This window comes from Panthera onca, chromosome D2, assembly GCF_046562875.1.
Source record: "Panthera onca isolate mPanOnc1 chromosome D2, mPanOnc1 haplotype 2, whole genome shotgun sequence".
Taxonomy (NCBI): domain Eukaryota; kingdom Metazoa; phylum Chordata; class Mammalia; order Carnivora; family Felidae; genus Panthera; species Panthera onca.
The window spans coordinates 67,354,447-67,375,608 of NC_138349.1; the positions used below are offsets into that span (position 1 = coordinate 67,354,447).

At 36.5% G+C, this 21,162-nt stretch overlaps 1 protein-coding gene across 4 annotated transcripts in view; it reads right to left on the reverse strand.

The window, feature by feature from the left end:
* Positions 1-21,162, reverse strand: part of BICC1 (BicC family RNA binding protein 1) — a 285,454-nt gene that overhangs the window by 166,230 nt on the left and 98,062 nt on the right. For all 4 annotated transcript variants that reach the window (XM_078434260.2, XM_078434259.2, XM_078434262.2 and 1 more), the window contains exon 2: positions 17,094-17,140. In XM_078434260.2, the coding sequence (XP_078290386.2) occupies positions 17,094-17,140 (47 nt within the window). The remainder of the gene's footprint in view (positions 1-17,093; positions 17,141-21,162) is intronic.

Genomic DNA, 21,162 nt, shown 5'->3' on the forward strand with positions numbered 1-21,162 from the left:
TCTATGAACTCTGGGTGACCACATATTGATGCATATGTGGCAGTGAGACACTGTTCTATGTCTTGGAAGCTCTGAGACCAAAAGGAGGGCAGGAGAGCTTGGGGAGAGGAGCCAGACGCAGGAAGAGAGCAGAGAAGGCAAGAGTCCAATAAATCAAGTGTTCTTTAACTGCAGCTTGAGTTCTTCCAAATTCAGAACCACATTTCTTATTGGATATTTTCTAGACATTTTTTCAAATGGTCTTTTAAAAACCTTGCCATACTTACTATGAAACACAACTGTTATTTTCTGGAATGTTAAGGAGATGAATAAAAACAAAAACTCCTAGCTTACAGGCAATTTTACATGAAGCACCTCACTATTTCTAGAATGCACGTGATTCTTAAAAAGGCACAATTTCTTCAGCCCTGATCTTTCTCCTGAGCACTCTACCTACATATCCACCATGACTTCAAGTCAACATTTTTCTCTAGAATAGCTTTCCTACTAGGTGTTACTATGTCTGCCCTTTCATATTAGAAACCTTGAAGTCATCCTTAATTCCTGTGTTCTTCATTCCACCAGATCCTACCAATATTCCTCATTTTATTTCTGATTCCTATACGTCATGGGGATGAAAGGCACAGCACAGGGAATATAGTTAATGGTATATAACAGCACTCACTATATGGTGACAGATGGTAGCTACACTTGTGAACACAGTATAACACAGAATTGTCAAATCACTATGTTGTACACCTGAAACTAATGTAACATTGTGTCAATGATATTTCAATCAGAAAAAAATTAAAAAATAAAAATTACATAAAAGACATTCTTCATTCCCATTTCCTCATATCCATCCCTTTATCTTCCTGCCTGTCTCATACCTCCCCAAAGTTCTCAGGCCTTCTTCCCCTTACAGATACTATTTAAGTGGCTTCCTCCAGCCACCACAACACTAAGTTACCTGACCCCCATCTAGTCAATTGTGCCTGTACTAATTTAATTGTCAGTTACAACATCCAGACCTATAGATTCCCAATAAGTACTGCCACTCACAGTCAACAACTAATAGAATCTACTGTCTTAGCATGTCCCTGCAGAGGTATAAAAGTGCTTTGCATTCCATATTCACTAAAAGCCTACACACCAGTAATGATACGTGCCTCCCACTACCCATCCCAGCAGGTCAATGGGCTATAGAATGGGGAGTTCATAAGTAGTCTTCAAAGGACTCTCCCTGCCTCAGAGCAAAGGGCCATGAAGCCACAAGCTAAAAGCAGAGCCTGTGTGAGGAAGGAAGACAATGCACATCAGAACCAAGATGGCAGATGCTTGTGGCTGAGACATGAAATGTTCCTTGAGCCACAGAGAGAACTGGCAGCTCCTGAATCAAGCTGCTTGGATTTTTTTTTTATCCTCGTATGCCAAGTAAAACTAAAAGAGTTTTGGATCCAGAATCAAAGTTCAGCATGCCCCGATAATTCTTTATTGATAGCAAACCTTATCCAGCCACAGCCTATCATTCCCTGACAATTTTCATTTTCATAACAAAGGAATAACAGTATTTCTAATAGTAATGAACTATCCTATTGCATGAGAACTGAACACCATCAACACCACCACAAGAAAAAAATGAAAGAAAAAAAAAAACTCCACTAAGGAAAGAAAACATTTACTGTAAAATGCAAAAAATATAAACATGTTTCAATAAACAAATGAAATCTTTTCTCAACATAAGAATCCAGAAAGTAGTATCCCAAAATAAAAGTTATAATCATTCAGTTCTAAACTAAGAAGAGTTGCCAACAGTATTATGGTTTTTTTTCCAAGCAACTAAAATCACGGAGTCCCATCCCAAAATGATAAAACCCTGCAGCCTTTCCTTAAGCACTGACATGGAAGGGTCTCTCTGAAAAATCACATAATCTCTCACCCAATGCTTTTCAATTTCAAATGATTTGAAACTGTTCAATTTAAACTGATTTTAACATCAAATCTATGAGGAATTGTCCCCATTTTGTAAGTAGGAGAATGGAATCTCAAATGACAAATGACTTGCCCAAGTCATTTGTTAATGGGCTGAGATTCAACAGATCTCATGGCTCCTGGTTTAGTGTTCTTTTTAATACTGATCTCTCTTAGTTGTTTCACTTGCTGACTGCTTCAAAAGGAAGCATGGCATGGCATTGAATCAGGGTAAAGAAAAAGGGATAAAGAGGAGAAGGTATGAAGAAATATACAATATAAGCACCTCTGGAACATTCAAATTTTAGACTGTCTTATCATCTCAGACAAGTGCTCCCTAAGAACCTCCAAAGCATCTTTTTTGTGTATGTTGGCAGAGTGGGGAATAAGACAGCTCTATCTCTTATTGCTTTTATCTGTTTTAAATATCAATATTTAATTTACTGTGTTTTTCCACTAACAACAAAGACATGAGATTTTTATTTTTCCTGATGAGCACAAAGATTTTTAAAAGATGTGACTTGTCAGTGTAACTAAAAAGAAAAACAAAAACAAAAAGAAAAGAAAGATGGTGAATTGAGTTTCCTCCCATGCTTCAACAATCAGACAGTTATAAGACTTGGACAAATTGCTTAAATTCTCTAGGCCTTTCCTCATTTGTATGCTAAACTAGGAAATCTCTATGGTCCCTTTCAGTCCTACAATTTCATTCATGATTCTAAGAAGTTACTCAGCTCCAACCATGCACACAAAGTAATGTGTTAGGCCCCAAAATACTTGAGTCTCTCATCAGAAACTAGTTGGACTATTAGTATACCAACTCAAGAAACAGGACAACAGGTAAGCAAATTAACTTCTCAATAAAATCCAAAGTGATGCAGACATATTAATACAACACGTAAACAAATGAAAATTGTCAATGTGTGATGGGCCAGTCCAGAGGATGCCACAAAATGGCGGGACTTTTAGCTATACAACTGGAAAGGTCAGAGATCAAAATGAGAAAATGACTTTCTAGGTGGGTGATATTTTGATCTATAGCCATTACAGTCAAGAATGATCATGGCTTGGGGGTGCCTGGGTGGCTTAGCCAGTTGAGCTGCCAGCTTCGGCTCAGGTCATGATCTCACAGTTCATGGGTTGGAGCCCTGCATCAGGCTCTGTGCTGACAGCTTGGAGCCTGGAGCCTGCTTTGGATTCTGTGTCTCCCTCTCTCTGCTCCTCCCCTGCTCATGCTCTGTCTCTCTCCTTTGAAAATAAATAAAAACATTAAAAAAATTTTTTTTAAAAGAATGATCATGGCTTGGGGATGCCAAGAGCTGATATCAACCAGTTAAAATTATGAAACTGGAATGGTTTGAGGAGCAATGGGAGACAAAATTACATAAGTAGGAAAGAACCAAATATAATTAATATTCAGTGCCAAAGGTGGAAAGCTAGCTTTATCTGGGAGGCAATGGAGAAATGTTAAAGAAATTCAGAGCACAGATATAAAATGATAACAGTTGTGTTTTAGAAAAGAATCACATACTCTGAAATGATTTACACTCTCATCCTGTCATGAGGCCCACTGAGCAAAAATATTTTTTACTAAAAGTAAAAATATACTTAAAAAATATTTTTTAAAAAGTATAAACTATATCACGTCCAGTCCCAAAACACATCTTGGTTTAAAAAAAAAAGAAAACAAAAGAAACAAAAGGAATTTCCAAATGATTCACAGATTGCTGAATTCTGTAGACTAGATTTTCCCAAAAAAGTTTTTCATCAAATGATATTGTGAAGTGCTGCATATAAGAGATTTACCTAACAAATTCACAAAATGCAAATAACTAGCATATTAGAGGCTATAAGCAGTCTCACAGGAAAGAATCTTTTTAACTGTCTATGACAGCATTCCTCAAAACTTATCATGGAACTTTTAAAAATATGATACTTATTAACATAATGCAGAACTAGTGTTTCACAGTACACCCTCTTGGAAATAATACCAATAAATAACACTTAGTCCTAGGAGAATGATACTCAACAGAAAATGAAATCTATTAATAACTGACACAAACACACACAAAACATACAATTACTTCCCTTTTATCAGCATTAGAGATCAACATGAACTTATAATTTCTGTTTGCACTTGTCATTCTCCACATCACTGGTTCCCAACTTTGGCTGTATATTAAAGTTGCTGGCAGCTTAAAAAAAAATTACTAATGCCCTAGCTTTACTTCCAGAACAATTAAGTCAGAATCTCTAAGTTTGAACATCAAGAGTTTTTAAAAGGTCCTCAGGCAAACACACACCAAGGACAGTTAAGAACACTGCTATAGGTTCAGTTTACCAACACTAAAATGGCTCAGAGTTTGGGAAATGAGAATAGGAACAAGAATTCCAGTTAATTCAACTAGAAAATCTATTCCTGAAAAACTGAGTATTGGCTATATTTATTCTGCACATGATACTGGATCTCAAATATTCTTGGCTTTCTCTTCTATTTGTTCATCATTATGTTGGTGGTTTCATCCTAATACTACAGAATGATAAATTGATAGTCAAAGATTTCTTTAAGGGTGTCTTTAATTTTATACAAATAGAATCAAATTTTCTATTGTTTGCCAAACTTGAACTGTTGGTCTCAGAAGTTTTAGTTTGATTTCCATAAAACACAGCCAGAACTAAACTGCAAAGCCAAAACTTTTAACTGTCTTCCTGAAAAATACATTTTAAAAAAAAATACGTATCAAAGAAGGTTCAGGACTTACTTAAATGATGCTATTTGTTTTATAGCCATCATTCCAAACTTAGAAATTTTATCACCCAAAATGCAATGAAGGCATTACAGTAGTCAAAACTTCATAGTTTCAAAGCATAGTTAAAAACTCATCTTCCTGGGAATGCATTTATCATCCAGGAAAGTAGTGGGAAGAAGAAAGTAATAACATGTCACTAAACCCAGCACTTACAAAGAAGTCAAAAGTTGCAAAACAATTTATATTGCAAAATGTGTAGTTATCTTTTTAAATTTCATCATCTTTCAGTAGACAATGAATATAGATAACAGGATCTCCTAAATTTAATCTGAATTTCAAATCCTTCTACTCACCCTCTCAACCTTTCACTTGGATCTGTGCATAACTAACTTAGATGAAATGATATGATGATATATATATATATATATATATATATATCACTTTCAACTCATTTGATTTCTGGACCATATGACAGAGAAATGGTCTCCCCATCCTTTGTTTTGCCTTTGCAAAGGCACTTAGTTGGTTCTTTCTGTCAGGAATGACTTTCCATTTTGCCTCCATTAAGACACTGAAGTCATGAAATCACAGGTCTGGAAGACATTTTAACCTAATCTAATCCCTGCTCTCTGTCAGAAATTTTTCCACAAAGTCCTAATCTAATCTTACCCAATATACTCAACATACTCATTTCACCTATCCCTCATATCCTACTCAAACACTTTCTCCTCTAGATTGTGACCTTCTTAAGGACAGAAGCTATATGGCCACCTTTTCCCTCTACAGTCCTGCACATGGACGGTGCCTAGCTCCCAGGGAAGGCAGTAAGTATCTCATGAGTGTCATCCTATTGTAAGGCCAATACACAATCATTCACTCTAGCCCCTTCTTATAAGCATTTCCCCCCTTTGCTTGAAAACCCTTTTAAGGTGGTAATTATTTCCTCTTTAGCAATCCCATGGACCCTAGTAGACAACAGGAAAGTTTTTAGATTCACAGATTATGAGTTAGCTCATCATATTTTTCATGTATGAGAGGGATACTAAAGTGGAGTGGTACTCAAATGAGAAGAAACACATATCCATGTTCCCAGTAAGTACTGAAATACACTATTTCCTCAATTTTGTTAATATCTCCCTCTCAAGGTACTGACTGAAGACAAGAAAACAGGCTCTCCAAACCTGCAAACCTAGGGAATATACAGAGCTTCTCAAACAGCACCCCCTGTTGACTTACAACCATTGTCTTCAAAGATCTCATAGAAAAATTAACAATAAGTTCTATTTAAGAAAACAACTTCAAACTAAGTTAAACGTTTTCTCATTCACAGGGGATTAAGGTTTCCTGGTAACTCTCAAAGTAAACAGGCACATGGGAATTGAAACTGGGTTTTTCTTTTTTCCTCTTAAAAAAAGTAATTGATGGTGAAGTCAAGAAAAAACTGAGAAAGCAACACTAAAGGTTCTATAGATTTGCAAATAGTTGGTTTCATCTCTAAATTCCTTCACTCCCCACCTATCATCACTTTAACCATTAAGAAGTAGAAAATTTGAATGACTGACCGATATTCTAGGGCGACCAAAGTACTAAAAGTAGTGAATGCTAACAAAGAAAACACATATTTATTTACACACTTCTCCTAGCATTCTGATTACATCAAACAAAAGAAAAAAGAAAGGCTATGTAACCTATTTTTTTTTTTTACCACTTAAAGTGTAAAGACAGCTCTTTCAAGAAGGAATTTATGCCCAAAGAAATAAAAAACTACAAAAGAACTAGTTTAGGATAAGCCACAACTGCTAAACATACAAAGTAAGAGAATAACATTCAGAGGATTTAATAATTTAATTCAAGGATCATGTTACATAAAGAGACGTAAAGTAACAAAAAGTTCTTCTCAACCACAATTAAGAACAGAAAACGTTTCATGCTGTACTAATCCCTCTGCATGTTGGCTCACTACAATTTCCCACAAATGGTATAATGTTGACTGAAACAATATTAACGTTAATGGCCAAGAAGAAGGAAATCCCACAACAAAATCTTTTTGGAAAACAGGGACAGCACAAGCTTTTTCCACCTAAGATATTAATAGTGGTGACCTTTCCTTGAATAATGCTGGCAACTGACTAGCAAAAAGAAACACCCTAAAGAAGAGTACTATTCATATATAGTACATATATAAAGAGTGTTCATCATACACTGGTGTAGTGTTTTTTTTTTTTTTTTTCATGCTTTAAACACACTATGGTATTGCTGCTATATACATAGTTTAGTGACAGGTTTTAAGAAAATTTTCTTATGCCCCATCTAAAGAGCACTGCTCCTTTAAAGATAAATTTTTTAACGTTTATTTATTTTTGAGAGAGAGCGACAGAGCACAAGCGGGGGAGAGGCAGCTAGAGAGGGAGACACAGAATCCAAAGCAGGCTCCAGGCTCTGAGCTGTCAGCACAGAGCCCGACACAGGGCTCGAACTCAGGAACCTGAGCTGAAGACGGATGCTTAACCAACTGAGTCATCCAGGCACCCCAAACACAAAATATAATTGGAGCCATTCATTGAGGAGTTAAACTACTCTACACACACACACACACACACACACACACACACACACACCAAATTTTGTTAAGTGTGAATGCCTAAACCTTTTGAAGAGAGGGCAATTGTACAATTATTCAAGTAACTGAATGGCTTTTATGCATTTTAATCCAAATCTTGATTACAAGGCCTCACTATTTCTCAACTACATCAGAAGGGGTGAAGCTACAAGTACACCTACAGATCAAAATCTAAGAAGCAGCACAAACTGCCTGCTCTCTGTAGGGGCTCTCTCACTTCTGGCCTATCTGCTTCTCTCTCTGGCTTTTGTTCCATGTTCCCTTCTGTGGATGGGCTTCTTCGGCTTACTCACAGCTGCTTCTCCCTTATCATTCCAGCTTTTAAATGTCTAACTCAGTCCCCCTGGATTCTCCCTCACCCCGTGCTAACATCATGACCTTTCCCATTCTGTTCCCACTATCACTCTGGGTCTTAGTTTCCCAATTTGTTAGAGATTAATCTCATTAGGTGAGTTTTCAGAGCCCATCACACTGGTCATGGCCATCACTGGATCCCACATCTAGACCCATCAGTGGTGGCTAGATGAGCTGGGAAGCAGAGTAAGGTAGTACAAAACATGGCTTGCTCCTCTTCTTTTTCACGGTAGGCTATGTAGGAAGGCAGGCATGTAATGAAGTACGATTCAGACATACAAACAAGGTTAAGGGTTGAATTCCCCAAAGAATAAATTCTAAAAATAATCTACCTTTTCTAAAAGAAAACACAAAATATTAAACACATCAAGAAAAAAGTTGTTCTTAAAAAAAAAAGAGTCCCAAAATTCAAGAAAGGGCTGATTCAGGAGATTACAACAAACCATTATTTCAAGTTTTATAATAGCAAAGTATCAGAGGTACAAACTTCACAACAACCAACTTAATGTGATTTTGAAATCTGATTACACAAGGTATAAAAGACTACAAAATCCATGCCATTTATTTTACTGCATTAATTTGCCTCCAGCCTTTTAGTTGTCTCCTCTCATGCACTACAACAACCCTAACTCAGAACCCTACCTAGCAAAACTTGTAGCTTGACAGAACTTCTCTCAACTATAGAAGCTTATAGCCCACCCAAGAGGGCATAAGAACTGCTGATTTAAAGAAAATCATTTATGTTTTACTAACAGGAGTCAAAAAAAAACCAGTCAAACAAAGTTGGAAAAGCACTCTTCAAGTGAGCTGCCACCAACTAGCTGCCTGACCTTGAAAAAAAAATCAATCCAAGACTATTCAGAGCACTGTTTAGAAGAAAAAATATGCCATCACCACATCCAACTTTAAAATGTGCTAATTCTTCTGTGAGCCCATTTTAGGTCAACAAAGTTTAAGCTCTTTATTAAATATCACGGCATTCACTTGAGTCACACTAAATGGCACTACAATGACCCCATCAATTTTATGGACTGTAATCCTTCCACTGAGTCCTTTACTCTAGAACAACCTTATGGAGTCCATAGTGAAGAAAGAAAATCATACAGGAGTTCTGACTAGTGAGTCACAGAAGCCAGATGAAACCTTTCAGAGAGATGCTTTCCATAGTTCCATATGCTGGCCACCATAATGGCCACATCATCTCCAAGCCGAATGTTAGGTCGAGAGAGTAGAGTGAGAGACAGAGCAGTAAGCAATACCTAAGTGGGCCGTGACCTGCCAGTCCGAAATCAAGTATCTTCATTTTATGTTAGCATAAATATTAGCTAGCAGTGAATTGGGGTCAGCCTTTCTTCTTCAATTGGGTGAAGAATAGCAATAAATGCCAATTCTTCATGTCTGTACCAATGCACAGCACCTGAAGATTATATAATCTTTAGCTACTTGAGGATCCTATCAATATCACAGATATTATGACCTCCCTATAACGGTACAGGGTATATCCAAAATGTTGTACCCAGATATCACTGTCAGATTTAAGATGGAACACTGATCCTGCTCCTGAAAGTGAAGAGAATGGTGAGAGGTCTGAAAATTAAGTCATATGATAAATCAGAAACTAAGTATCTTTAGTTGGAAGAAAAGAAGGCATAGAGATGTTGTAAAAAACCATCTTCAAAAAATTTTACACCTCCAAATAGCAAAACAAAAACAAATGGGGAGAGCCTTTCTAAAAAGTTAGCATTCATTAAAAATGATGTGCCAGATATATATATATTATATATATAATATATATATAGTGTGCAACTGTTGTGATACAGAAGGAACTTCAGTACTTGATGGGAAGCAGAACCAGATGACTTCTCAGACTTCTTTCACCAAAATACTGTATATGCTATAAACTGACAACAATTCATGCATCCATGAGCAACCTCAAACTTTTAGCAATCATGATTTGTTTTGCTCCATGAGTTGGTAGTGGCTGATCTTGGTTTTAAAAATATTAGCTGTCCACTGCAGGAAAGTAGAGAGAAAGAATAAAACCATAGAACCATAATCTCACAGCCAAGATAATCACTGTTAACATTTGGCATAATTCCTGCCCCAATCATTTTTCAAGGCATAAATATATATAAGAAAATTTGAGTCAAGCTATACCTTTTGTCCTGATTTTTGCATTTATATGATCATTTTCTCAAGTTGTTAAATATTTACCAAAAAAAGCAAGATTTTTTAATGCCTATCTAGAAATTTAAAGTTTGTATATAGCATATTAGCATATTTCAAGCATACATTAGGCACTTGGGTTATTTTTAGTTATTACAAATATTATCACAATGAATATCCTTTTAGATTGATCTTCAGACACATCTCCAATGATGCTGTATGTATGTACAAGACTGAATTTGTCTTATGCTATCTTAGGTATAAAAACAATTTGAATCATATGACAACCAAAGGATATAATTAAATATACACACAGATACAGACTACCACAGCAAAAGCAAGGTTCCTGTGACGAGAACTAATCAAACTTAATCCTTCCTCAGAAACAGGTAATGCCACTATCTTGAAAAACTGCTTCTGACCCACACAAATATGCTTATATCCATTTTTTAGTGTAATTCTGGCTTATCTGTATAGTGTGAATATTGTCCTGAAATCTTAGTATCAACCATAAATAAAGAAGTTTGTATCTCAATATTTTAAGAGAAATGCTGACAATTATAGGAATTAAGGACTTTAATCCGTTCAAGGAGAACATTTTACAAAATAATACAAAAGCCTTTTTTTTAAACTAAGACCAATAAATCATTTAACTAGACCTTTCAATTGTAATTCTACTCCAGGTATGCTGAGTGTCACTATTTAATCCAGAGTCCTGCCTGGTGACCCTTCTTAAACAAACCTATGTTCATGAATTCAACTGGATTTTCCATATGACCCAATGCTTTGAGTTTGGTTTCAAGAAGAAAGAAGAATATTTTTACTGGAAAAACCTAAACTCTCACCAGCTACTGATTTAAGATTATTATTCACTTAAAAAAAACTGTGGTAGTAATTAGGGCATATTGACTACCATCAACATACATTTTACAGGAATCTTAATGACATTCCCCATTCCATGGTTGCAGAAAGAGGAATAAAAAACAAAATACGGTTTTCATAAAGCAGTTGTATGAAATGGCAGCCAGAAATGAAAGCCAAAATACAATATGATGATGGAAATCTACAGGTGATTATACAGCATGCTACAAATATGGGCCCAACAGCTAAGCTTCTCATGCCAGATAAAACACCAAGGCAGACTTGAGAAGACCAGAAGAATGGATGATGAATAAGTCACTGAGATGGTCCTTTTCTTAATCTTTTCTCACTCACCTTTATCTGCTAGACAGAAGAGAGAGAAAATTATGAGGCATAAAAATAGGATTGATTTTTATCTTTGACAACTTTCAAAAAGATAACCAACCTGCTTTTAGGGGTTGTTCCGTTTTTCTAAGTCTTATACATGGTCAGTTATCCTTAGTTAGCCAGTAATAGGAGAGAACCATGATGACAAATTCTCTCACTGAAACTCACTCTTAGGGCCACTCATAATCTCTGAACATTAGCTTCAAGGCTTAACTGCCCATTAGTAATGACATCCATTAATGATCACCTTTGCATAAGATTAGAACTAACACTGTAACAGCCCTCTCCACATATCTTCAGAAACATGACACCAAATACTCTTCACTGAATACACATCTTTTCATAACATTTGAATTGTGAGCCATATTAAAACATTACCTGTAAGATTAGAATTTTAAAATATACCAATTTTACTTAAATCAAATTTCAAGGGCACCTGGGTGGCTCAGTCAGTTAAGTGTCTGACTCTTGATTTTGGCTCAGGTCATGATCTCAAGGTTTATAGGATGGGAGCCCTGTGTCTAGCTCAGCACTAACAGTACAGAGCCTGCTTGAGATTCTCTCTCCCTCTCTCTCTCTCTCTCTCTCTCTCTCTCTCTCTCTCTCCCTCTCTCTCTCTCTCTGCCCCTCCCAGCTCCTACATGCACACACTCTCTCTCTCAAAATAAACAAACATTTTAATTAATTAAATTTGATTTAAATTGTTTAAGTATAAATTCTCAGTGTTAGAGAAAGTATATCATGTGTGAGTTAATTGAATTCATTTTTAAATAATTAAACCCAAACTTATTTCTATTACCAGAGGAATATGATCTATTCAACATACACAAATAATGACCAGTCGAAAAAGTAGAAGCAATTCTTTAATTTCTGCCTTAGCCCCCGCCCCAGTAAAAAGATTAAAGAATTCCTCATCTAAGATCACCTGAAACACTCATTTGGTAGAGTAGAGGGAAACAAATACTCCTTCCACAATTTTCCCCCAAAGACAACAGTTCCTACCTTCCAGTCTCAAATGACAAAAGTAATCTGTCTGAATTAAAAGGATGAGTTTGAGGGTACTAAAAATACACTACATAAGCCACCAAATAGTATCTTATTTATGTTAGTCTTACTGTTAGCTCTCATGAAAAGCCATAGTTTATGGGTCATTTTTCCAAACTGACACATTTTAAGACTATAAAAATATCCCTACATTAAAAATGTGTGATGTATACTTTGGGGAGAAATAACGTATATAATCTGATGCAATGGAAAAGTTGGCTTTCAATTATGATGCTGACTGGATTTAGTCTTCTTCAGCCATTGGGACTCAGGATTCCTAAATAAAGCATGGTGCTTTGATGAGTCACATTTGCAGCACTCATCCCCACCTAATACACTGTAACACATTTTCCCCTCCCAGATCTGGCCATAGTTATTTCACAAGGAAAAAAAAAAAAAAGAACTGATTAAAAGGAAACAGGACAGACAGTGAGTAAGCCATGAACAACTGCCCAAAGAGCTGTAAAAATCCTGGCAGAATCATTTCCATGTGTTTCAATTAAAGTTGCCATGAGAGGTGGAAAATGAACTAGAGAGAATATTGATAAAGTTGTATCCATTCCCTCCCTTTTGTAAGTATAGTTAGAAGCCAAAGAATAAAAAGTACAATTATTGGAGATCTTGCAAAGTATTCACATAGGAAAACATTTGGAATGTATCCAATGAAAACATTCTGATTTATAATTCCATCAGCCAATCAGAGAATATTTTTGAAAAGCACTTTATATGCATTTTTAATATACACAGAAAAAATGCTAAGGGTTTATAAACAGTAGTTCTCTTTCAAGGATGGGATGACAGATTACATTTTTTTAATCCTTCTTGTGTGTTAATTATAGATTTGTTCTAGACAATTTAGAAATGACTTGTAATAAGGAAAAAAAACAAATTTAGTACAAACGACTAGGCAGTTAAATATACAGAGGAAAATGTGATAAATAACATTTACAGTTTTAGCAATTTTTTTCTAATTATAGTAAATTTTTCTACAGAATGATTTCCTCCATTAAGAAGTGTTTATATAAAAATAAAAAATAAAAGTTCAAAAAATAAATAAATAAAAAATAAAAAGAATATGACCCAATTAAAAAAAAAAAAAAAAAGAAGTGTTTATAGGTTGAATTGTGCCCCACAAAATTTCTTATGTTGAAATCCTAATTCCCAGCACCTCAGAATGTGACCTTATTTGGAAACAGGGTGACTGCAGATATAATTAGTAAGATGAGATCACTGGGGTGAGCCCTAATCCAATATGACCACTGTCCTTATAAAAAGAGAAAATTTGGATACAGAGACACACACAGGGAGGATGTCTGTGAAGACAAAGGCAGAGATAGAGCTAACACATCTACAAGCCAAGGAACACCAAAGATGCCAAGCAACCAACCAAAAGCTCAGGGAGAGGAATGGAAGAGATTCTCCCTCACAGTTTTTGGAAGGAACCAACTTTGTTGACACCTTGATCTTTGACTACTACCTCCTGAGCTGTGAGACAGCCAATTTCTGCTGTTCAAGCCACCCAGGTTGCAGTACACTGTTACAGCAGCCCTAACAAACTAACACAGAAGGTTTCAAAGCACACCACAGGAAGACATTACACTTTGACCACACACAAATAGTTTTGTCATAACTATTGGTCTTCTGGTAGATAGTGCTTGCAAAATCAATCCTCCTTCCATATGCTCCTCCTCCCCCCTGTCCATTGCTACATTTAGGGAAGGCTACATAACTAAGTTTTCTCCTTTGGAATATGAGAAGTAACATACACCACATTCAGGCTTTAAGACTGGGGCACACCCCCTTCATACTCTTCCTCTTTCTCCCAGCTCACATTTGAACATGGCACTCACCCAGATCAACCACAAAGATGAGATCCATGCCCTAAGGAGTAGCAGAGCTACTTCTTAGAAGGAATGTGAGTCTTTAACTGACAGCATGGGACAGAGCCACCCATGAAGCAGGAATATGCTCCTTACAATGTCACATGAAAGTAAAGGAAATAACTCTGTTCTTTAAGCCACTAAATTATTGGGTTTCTCTGCAATACCAGGTTAGTCTTTTGCTCTAAGAGAGCATCAGGGGAAATAAAATATTCCTAACACATGCAGTAAAAGAGCATATAGAAAACCAGGTAAATCTCTGAAACAATAAATGTGACTCTATAGGAGAAATTTAAGTATAAACTGCTACAGCTCCAAATCTGAAACAATGTATGTGATGATCTTAGTAGTCGTTAAGCTACAATTGAAAACCTTTGAGGGAATCTGCCAATCCTTATTCTTAAAGGTTTTTTTTTTCTTAATGATATTTTAAATTTATTTTTAATTTCAAATATTTTCATGAGAATAGATTTAGTATATGATTTTACATATATTTTAATGGTACAACAACAACAACAACAACAACAAAGTGACATATAAAAGTCTCATACTCCTCCAATCTCCTCTCTAGGGAAAGCCAGAATAAAGATAGGAAGGTAGCCTTCCAGACTTAGAGGTTATAAAATAATAAGCGTGGTCAAGTTTTAAAATCAACTCAAGAGAGGTTTTAATTTGGGTTTGTGATACACACCTAGAGTGAAAACCAAAACATATTTTAATAATAAGCATATGGAGCCTTCATATCTGCCTTACTCTGAGAAAAGAAAATTAATTTCCCACAGATGCTAATGACCAGCAATGTGGCCTATTTCTTGTTCTTAAATTCTTCCAAAATGCCATTATGTGAAACTGAAATACGTGTGAAACTAGAAGCAAGTTCTTGGAGAACAATTCCATACTTCTCCATTACTTCATTCTACTGTAGATGAACCATAGTGTCTACTTCTGTCTGGTCAAAACACTGAAAAGTACTCTTCTGGAATTTGGGGTGTTTGCCTTTTATTAAGTTACAGGTTTTTTTCCCGAGGGTGTTTATCCAAATCCTGTATGGACACTTATCAGGAAGACACGCTATTGAACTAAAGAAGAAAATGAAGAGATGTAAATTACTCCCATTTAGTTATTCAGGACCTCATTAACCTGTGACCAAGGATGGAATCTATGATTCCAATTCGTGGTTTGGTGGACGCACACATGTTCCTGGATTCAAACATGTGTTTCTGTTTAAACTGCTGGAATGTATATATGGCTCCACAAAGAGTGATAAATATTAGCAAATCTTCTAAGAATGAAGGTCCTTTATGACCACATACACCGTGTTTTGATTCAGCTTTTAAAATGTCTCAGTCACACAAAGCTGAACAATCTGCTTTTTCCATCTATCCACAAGTTAAAGAACAATGAAATAAAATCCTTCCACAGATCACATCTATCTGCACCTTCTCAGTCAACCCAAGGCAGATCTGTCATTTTTGCTATGTGTCTTCTTTGTTCTTCCTCACGGCAAGCCTGCCTTAGGTAAAAGGCAGGGCAGGGCATTCTGAAATGCTCAGGTACTGATATGTTGGATATTAATCACTAAGAGATAATGCCAAGTAAGGAGCTTCCGGTATAGTACAGAAACTTCAACAGCCTGAGCCTAAAGAAGGGCTGGAAAACTATTTCTGCCAGCACAGCATTTTTAAATTTTAAAAATTTAACTCCCTTTTGAAAAGGGCCCCCCCATTCAAATAAGGAACTTCATCATATAGGATATTATATCTCACCATGAACTATGAATTCCTCAGATGTCCTGTGTGCAAGCCAAAGGTCTGAAGTGTGAATGCCACAAGAATCCTTCCACCCCTGGTTAGCCTTCTTACATTGTGTTTCTCTGCCTAGAATGCCTTCCCAAGCCTACCTCATCTCAGGAACCCAAGAAGTCCTTTCTCATCTTCTAAAGCCCCAGTCAAGTGTTTAACCCTCTATAGCCCCAGACTCTCCTGCTATTTATATGAATATTGTCAGACACCAGACTAATTTCTTTAAGGCAGAGACTATGCCTTGTTCGTTTTAGTCTCTTTTGTGTGTGGAATAAAGCAAGTAGTAAATAAATACTTTCAGAATGAAGAAATGCCAACACAAGCATCGGCTCTGAAAATATTTGCTTACATATTCCTGGAAGAGAATGCAAAAGTTAGCAAACAAAACATGTAGCTCACACAGAGGCAAGAGAATAAAGAGGCCATAAAAGGCCACATCTGGTTACACACAGGTTGATTTTTCCAAAGGCTGACGACCCTCCCCAGCGTTATTTAACTTCATCTATACTTGCTGCTTTATTTCACTCCAGGACACCTGTATATTTGTTTCTACATACATGCTTTCTGAATCCCAACAACAAAGACACAAATATAATAAATCCAAATAAATGAAAGAAGAACATGCACTTGAGTCAATTTCTTTGAAAGGACAGACATCTTCCCTTATATAAAGCACTTATTTTAAAACAGAGCTGACTAGAAATAATCAACTGCTATTCATAGTTTCCCTTATTCCTTTTTCAGTCAGGTCCATTCTCATTTCCCTTTGTTATATATGACTAGCCAGACCGGCTTCACTGAAACTCAGAACTCTCAGAAGACAGGGACAGATTGAATATGGTTACCAAGAGTGAGCAAGCAGGTCTAAAGGTGCATCTTTTGTCGATTATATTATCCCACCTGTGGTCATGCTTACTGGAAATGAGGAAAGCTGTGAGGGATTCCTCTCCATGTCTCAGGTCAGGTATGTATAGGGGTAAAAAGAAATAGGGGGCAGCAGAGAAAGAATATAATCAGGACAGCCCACCCGGCAGCCTTCATTGCCTCTTTGCCTCCAAGCAAAAATGTCCTTAGATTTGCTCAGGAGGAGCAAGAAGTTAGAATGGTTATGTCCCAAAGAGCATCTCACCCTTTCTTTCCCCTAAACGTCTCCAGCTGTCTCATGAAAATCTATTCCCCTTCATATGGAAGGGGAGTTTTTAGGAGTTTTGAGTATAGCCACTGCAACATGCTGATTTCTCCTTAATTATCACCAAGGCAGGAGTACAAAGCAACTTACCTTCTGAAAAAAGTCTTCCCCACTTTTGCCTTTTCCTTCAGCAGCAGCTGTAAATAAAAACATACACATTTAAAATAGTTTCTTTTTCAATCTCTGTATTCAAAAACCTCTCAAGTATCAGGTATGAGAATACAAAAGTAAGCAAGATGCCATTCTTGCTCAGTGACTGCCAGAACAGACTTCATTTCTGATGCAAAGCTGGTAAAAAACAAAACACTAATCCAATCAATTATACATCTTTAGATAATTTCACACTTTTTTTTTTTTTTTTTTGGTCTGAAAGATTCAGGTCTCTCTTTTCACACATTGATGATTATAATCTCATCCTTTCATAGTTAAGGAACTACATGAAGAAATGCAACTACCAATATAACCAACTATAGTGCTCTAAGCACTTCCTTTTTGTTCTATGCTTTGCAGAGACTATATAATCTACTTGGGTTTCAGCTGGCATCATACTACTTCAATTCACACTTTAATTCACATTTATAAGATAAAGACAAAACAACATGAGGATTAAATAGTAATAGCGAAGGTCACAGACAACAATAAAACTTCATGGGAGATTAATTAAAAGGTCATTACATTTGAACAAATTGTTTTTATATGTAAATGGTAGCCTATAAATACATGAGAAACCCGGTTTTCTACATTCGAAAGTCTTACAACTCTGTGAACCTTTTTTTTTAAAGTTTATTTATTTTAAGAGAGAGAATGTGTGTGTAAACAGGGGAGGGGCAGAGAGAGAAGAGAGAAGAGAGAGAGAATTCCAAGCAGGTTCTGTGCTGTCAGTGCAGAGCTGGATGTGGGGCTCAATCTCACAAATCGTGAGATCATGACCCGAGCCAAAATCAAGAGTCAGATGCTTAACTGACTGAGCCACCCAGGCACCCGATGTGAACCTTTTTTTAAATCTGTAGAGAGGAGTAGGCAATTTGACTAAAAGGAAAGAGGGACCAAAGAGACAAAAGCGCCTTGCTCACAATAGCCTCAAATTGCATCTTTCAGAAGGCAAACACCAAACGGGTCTCAAATTCAGGTGCAGGGTGGAATAGTGGTTAACTGGAGAAGCCACTGGCCAAGATAAGGAAACAAGCTGGAGCAAGAACTCTTAGGCAATGAAACCTGGAAGACCATGGTACCCCAAACACTTACTGGTCAACACTATCAAGGGGCACTGCATGTACATGCATATACATGCATGTATGTGTGTCCAGGACACTTATAAAATTATTGAAGACTCTTGTGTGTCAACTATACTTCAATTTAAAAAATTATTAATGACCCAAGAAATGTGGCAGGTGATTCTGTTAAGTGGAAGACTCAAAACTCAAATAAATTCCCTCAAAAAAAAAATAGCAAGTACTAAAATATAAATTTTTTCACCAATTTTAATCTCACAGTTAAAGACACCTTCTACAGTCTTGCAAAATGTGTATTTTTATCCACATGTTTGCATCCAAAAAACAATTCAGAGTACATGTTTCTGTGATTTCCAAAGACATTCTGAATAAATGTATGACAACAAGAGCTAAAAAGAAATAAAAAATTTAAAACTGTATTCTAATGGTAGGCTAAACAATAGCCTCTCAAAGATAGTCATGTCCTAATGCCTGGAACCTCTGAATATGTTACTTTAAGTGGCCAAAGGGATTTTGCAGGTGTGATCAAATTACATTAAATTATCTTGAGACAGGGAGATAATCCTCAATTACCCAGGTGGGCCGCATGTCATCATATGGGGTTCATTGTAAGAGGGAAGCAGGAAGGTCAGAATTCAAGAAGGCAATGTGACAACAGAAGCAAAGGGAGGGCAGAACATGTAACAAAGAAAGGAGAGGTCAGAGGAGAAAGGCATTAGAGATGCTATACTGCTGGCTTTGAAGATAAAGAAAGGGGCCACAAGCTAAGGAACATAGGTGGCCTCTAGAAGCTGGGAAAGGCAAGGAAATGGATTCTCCCCTGGAGCCTCCAGGAGGAGCATGGCCCTGCCAACACCTTGGTATATCCCAATGAAACCCATTTGAGACTTTGGACCTCTGGAACTGTAAGATAATAAATTTACGTTATAAACCATTATACTTGTGATAATTTGTTACAGAAGCAAAAAAACAAACACACACACACACACAAACAAAACAAACCTAATACATAATGCCAATACTATTTTTACTTTCTGCACAAGTACCATACTTTCTACAGCATGAACTGAGCAAAGACATGTGAGCATTTCAAGCACACATTTTCACAAATACATTCTTGGTAGTTAACTCTACAAATTATGATTTCTACTCTCTAATCTGGAAATATGTCAATATTAATAAAACTTTTAAAAATACAAAAAGCAAATTTGAACCAAAAAAGCAAAGCTCATACTTTCCAAATAAACTGGAAAATGTGGCTGACTGTAGCTAAAGGGACAACCTAGGCAAGATAAAAATGACAGTGCCCAAACCTAATGACACAAACCTAATAACAAGTGCCTTGGGGGAACTTCAACTCAGCCATCTCTTAGGCTGCCTTTATCTCTAAAGCAAAAAAAAAAAAAAAAATTGAAGGGGCCCTACTCGATAACAAAATTGCTTGGCAATGAAAATTGCACAGCAGGGCACAAAGATGTGAGAAAATTCTAGTGACACCAAGGAAACTCTTCTTTGAAAAGAAACTTTAGAATCAAAGATATTTCCAAAAGCCTATCAAGCAAGAAAGATTCACCCACAGGGAACTCCTTCACAACTTATAATTCATCACTTTAAATTTCATATTACAATTATAGTTCATTACAGACATTTCCTTTAGGGCATTTATTTTGCTCATGATAAACTCATTATGTCACAACCTTTAAATCCCCCTTCATTTGAAGTCCAGCTAAATAGAGTTCATAGAATGGCCTTTCAATCCCTGGATGAATAAAAAAATGGAGGCGGTGGGATTTCCTTAGGCTCAAATTATAACTATGTTCCAGAAAAATATCTAAAATTTAACAGAAACCTGCACATTTAACCACCTTACGATTTCCAGGGGAAGAGGAGGCAGGGATACTCATTAGCACCAAAAATACTCATACCAAAATTCTTTGGCCTTTTTCATTCCAAGTGTTTATGTATAAAAAACTCCAAATCTGAGACAGATTTTCCCCTAAATCTAGAGTAATGTCCATTCCTGAAGCCCACAATTACCCTAATAAAAAGACTCTGGTTGGATACTTAATGAGATCACTGTCTTAGGTATAAACCATGGTTAGTCCCAGTCATTGGCACGTTACAGTGACTATTCCTTATCTCATTTCCGGGTTGCTGGGTCTCCTGAAGGACTTTTACTGACCCCATGCAAGCAAAGCTGCCATGGTTAATATGTTCATTTTAGAGATGCAGAAAAGAACAAAAAGAAGTTCACTCTTTCATTCCATAAATATTTAAGTCCTGTGCTGGTGAATCAACATTGGCAAGGCCCTGACATTCAACTTACGATCTTGGCCTATATTTTCACAGCCTCCCACTAGTGAGATAAAGCCAAAATCAAAATTTAATTTTAGTGACAACTTTCCCAAATATCTTTTCACAATCACAACTCTATCCAAACTAAACTTATTAGAAATTTAACTTAGCTGTTCTCATTTGGGACAATGTACTAAAAAGCTACTCATTTTACTCTTAAATCCAACACTACAGCTGGGCAGCTACTGCCAGGCCTGAAGAGTGAAGGGTGCTTCTAGGAAGACCATCTAAGAACTGGATTGTAAGAAAAACATGAGATATGATAATATCTTGACTCAATGGTTGTCTTTCATTATGGTTGGAGGGGCAAATGTTGCCTGTGAAATGAGCCAAGACATACTTGATGTCACAGCATTCCTTGATCTTTGAAGTCTAATTCTATTCTGTGGTATAACAGTTCTACTGAGTCCTCACACTCTTACACACTGATACACTCCTACCTTTTATATTCCATAGTAACAGGAATACACACATAATGACTTAGCAGGCTTTTCCTAATGTCTTTATAACAGACTTCTGCCTGATGTTCCAAAATGTAATCATTTGATTGTAAAATCCCTGGACTATACTTG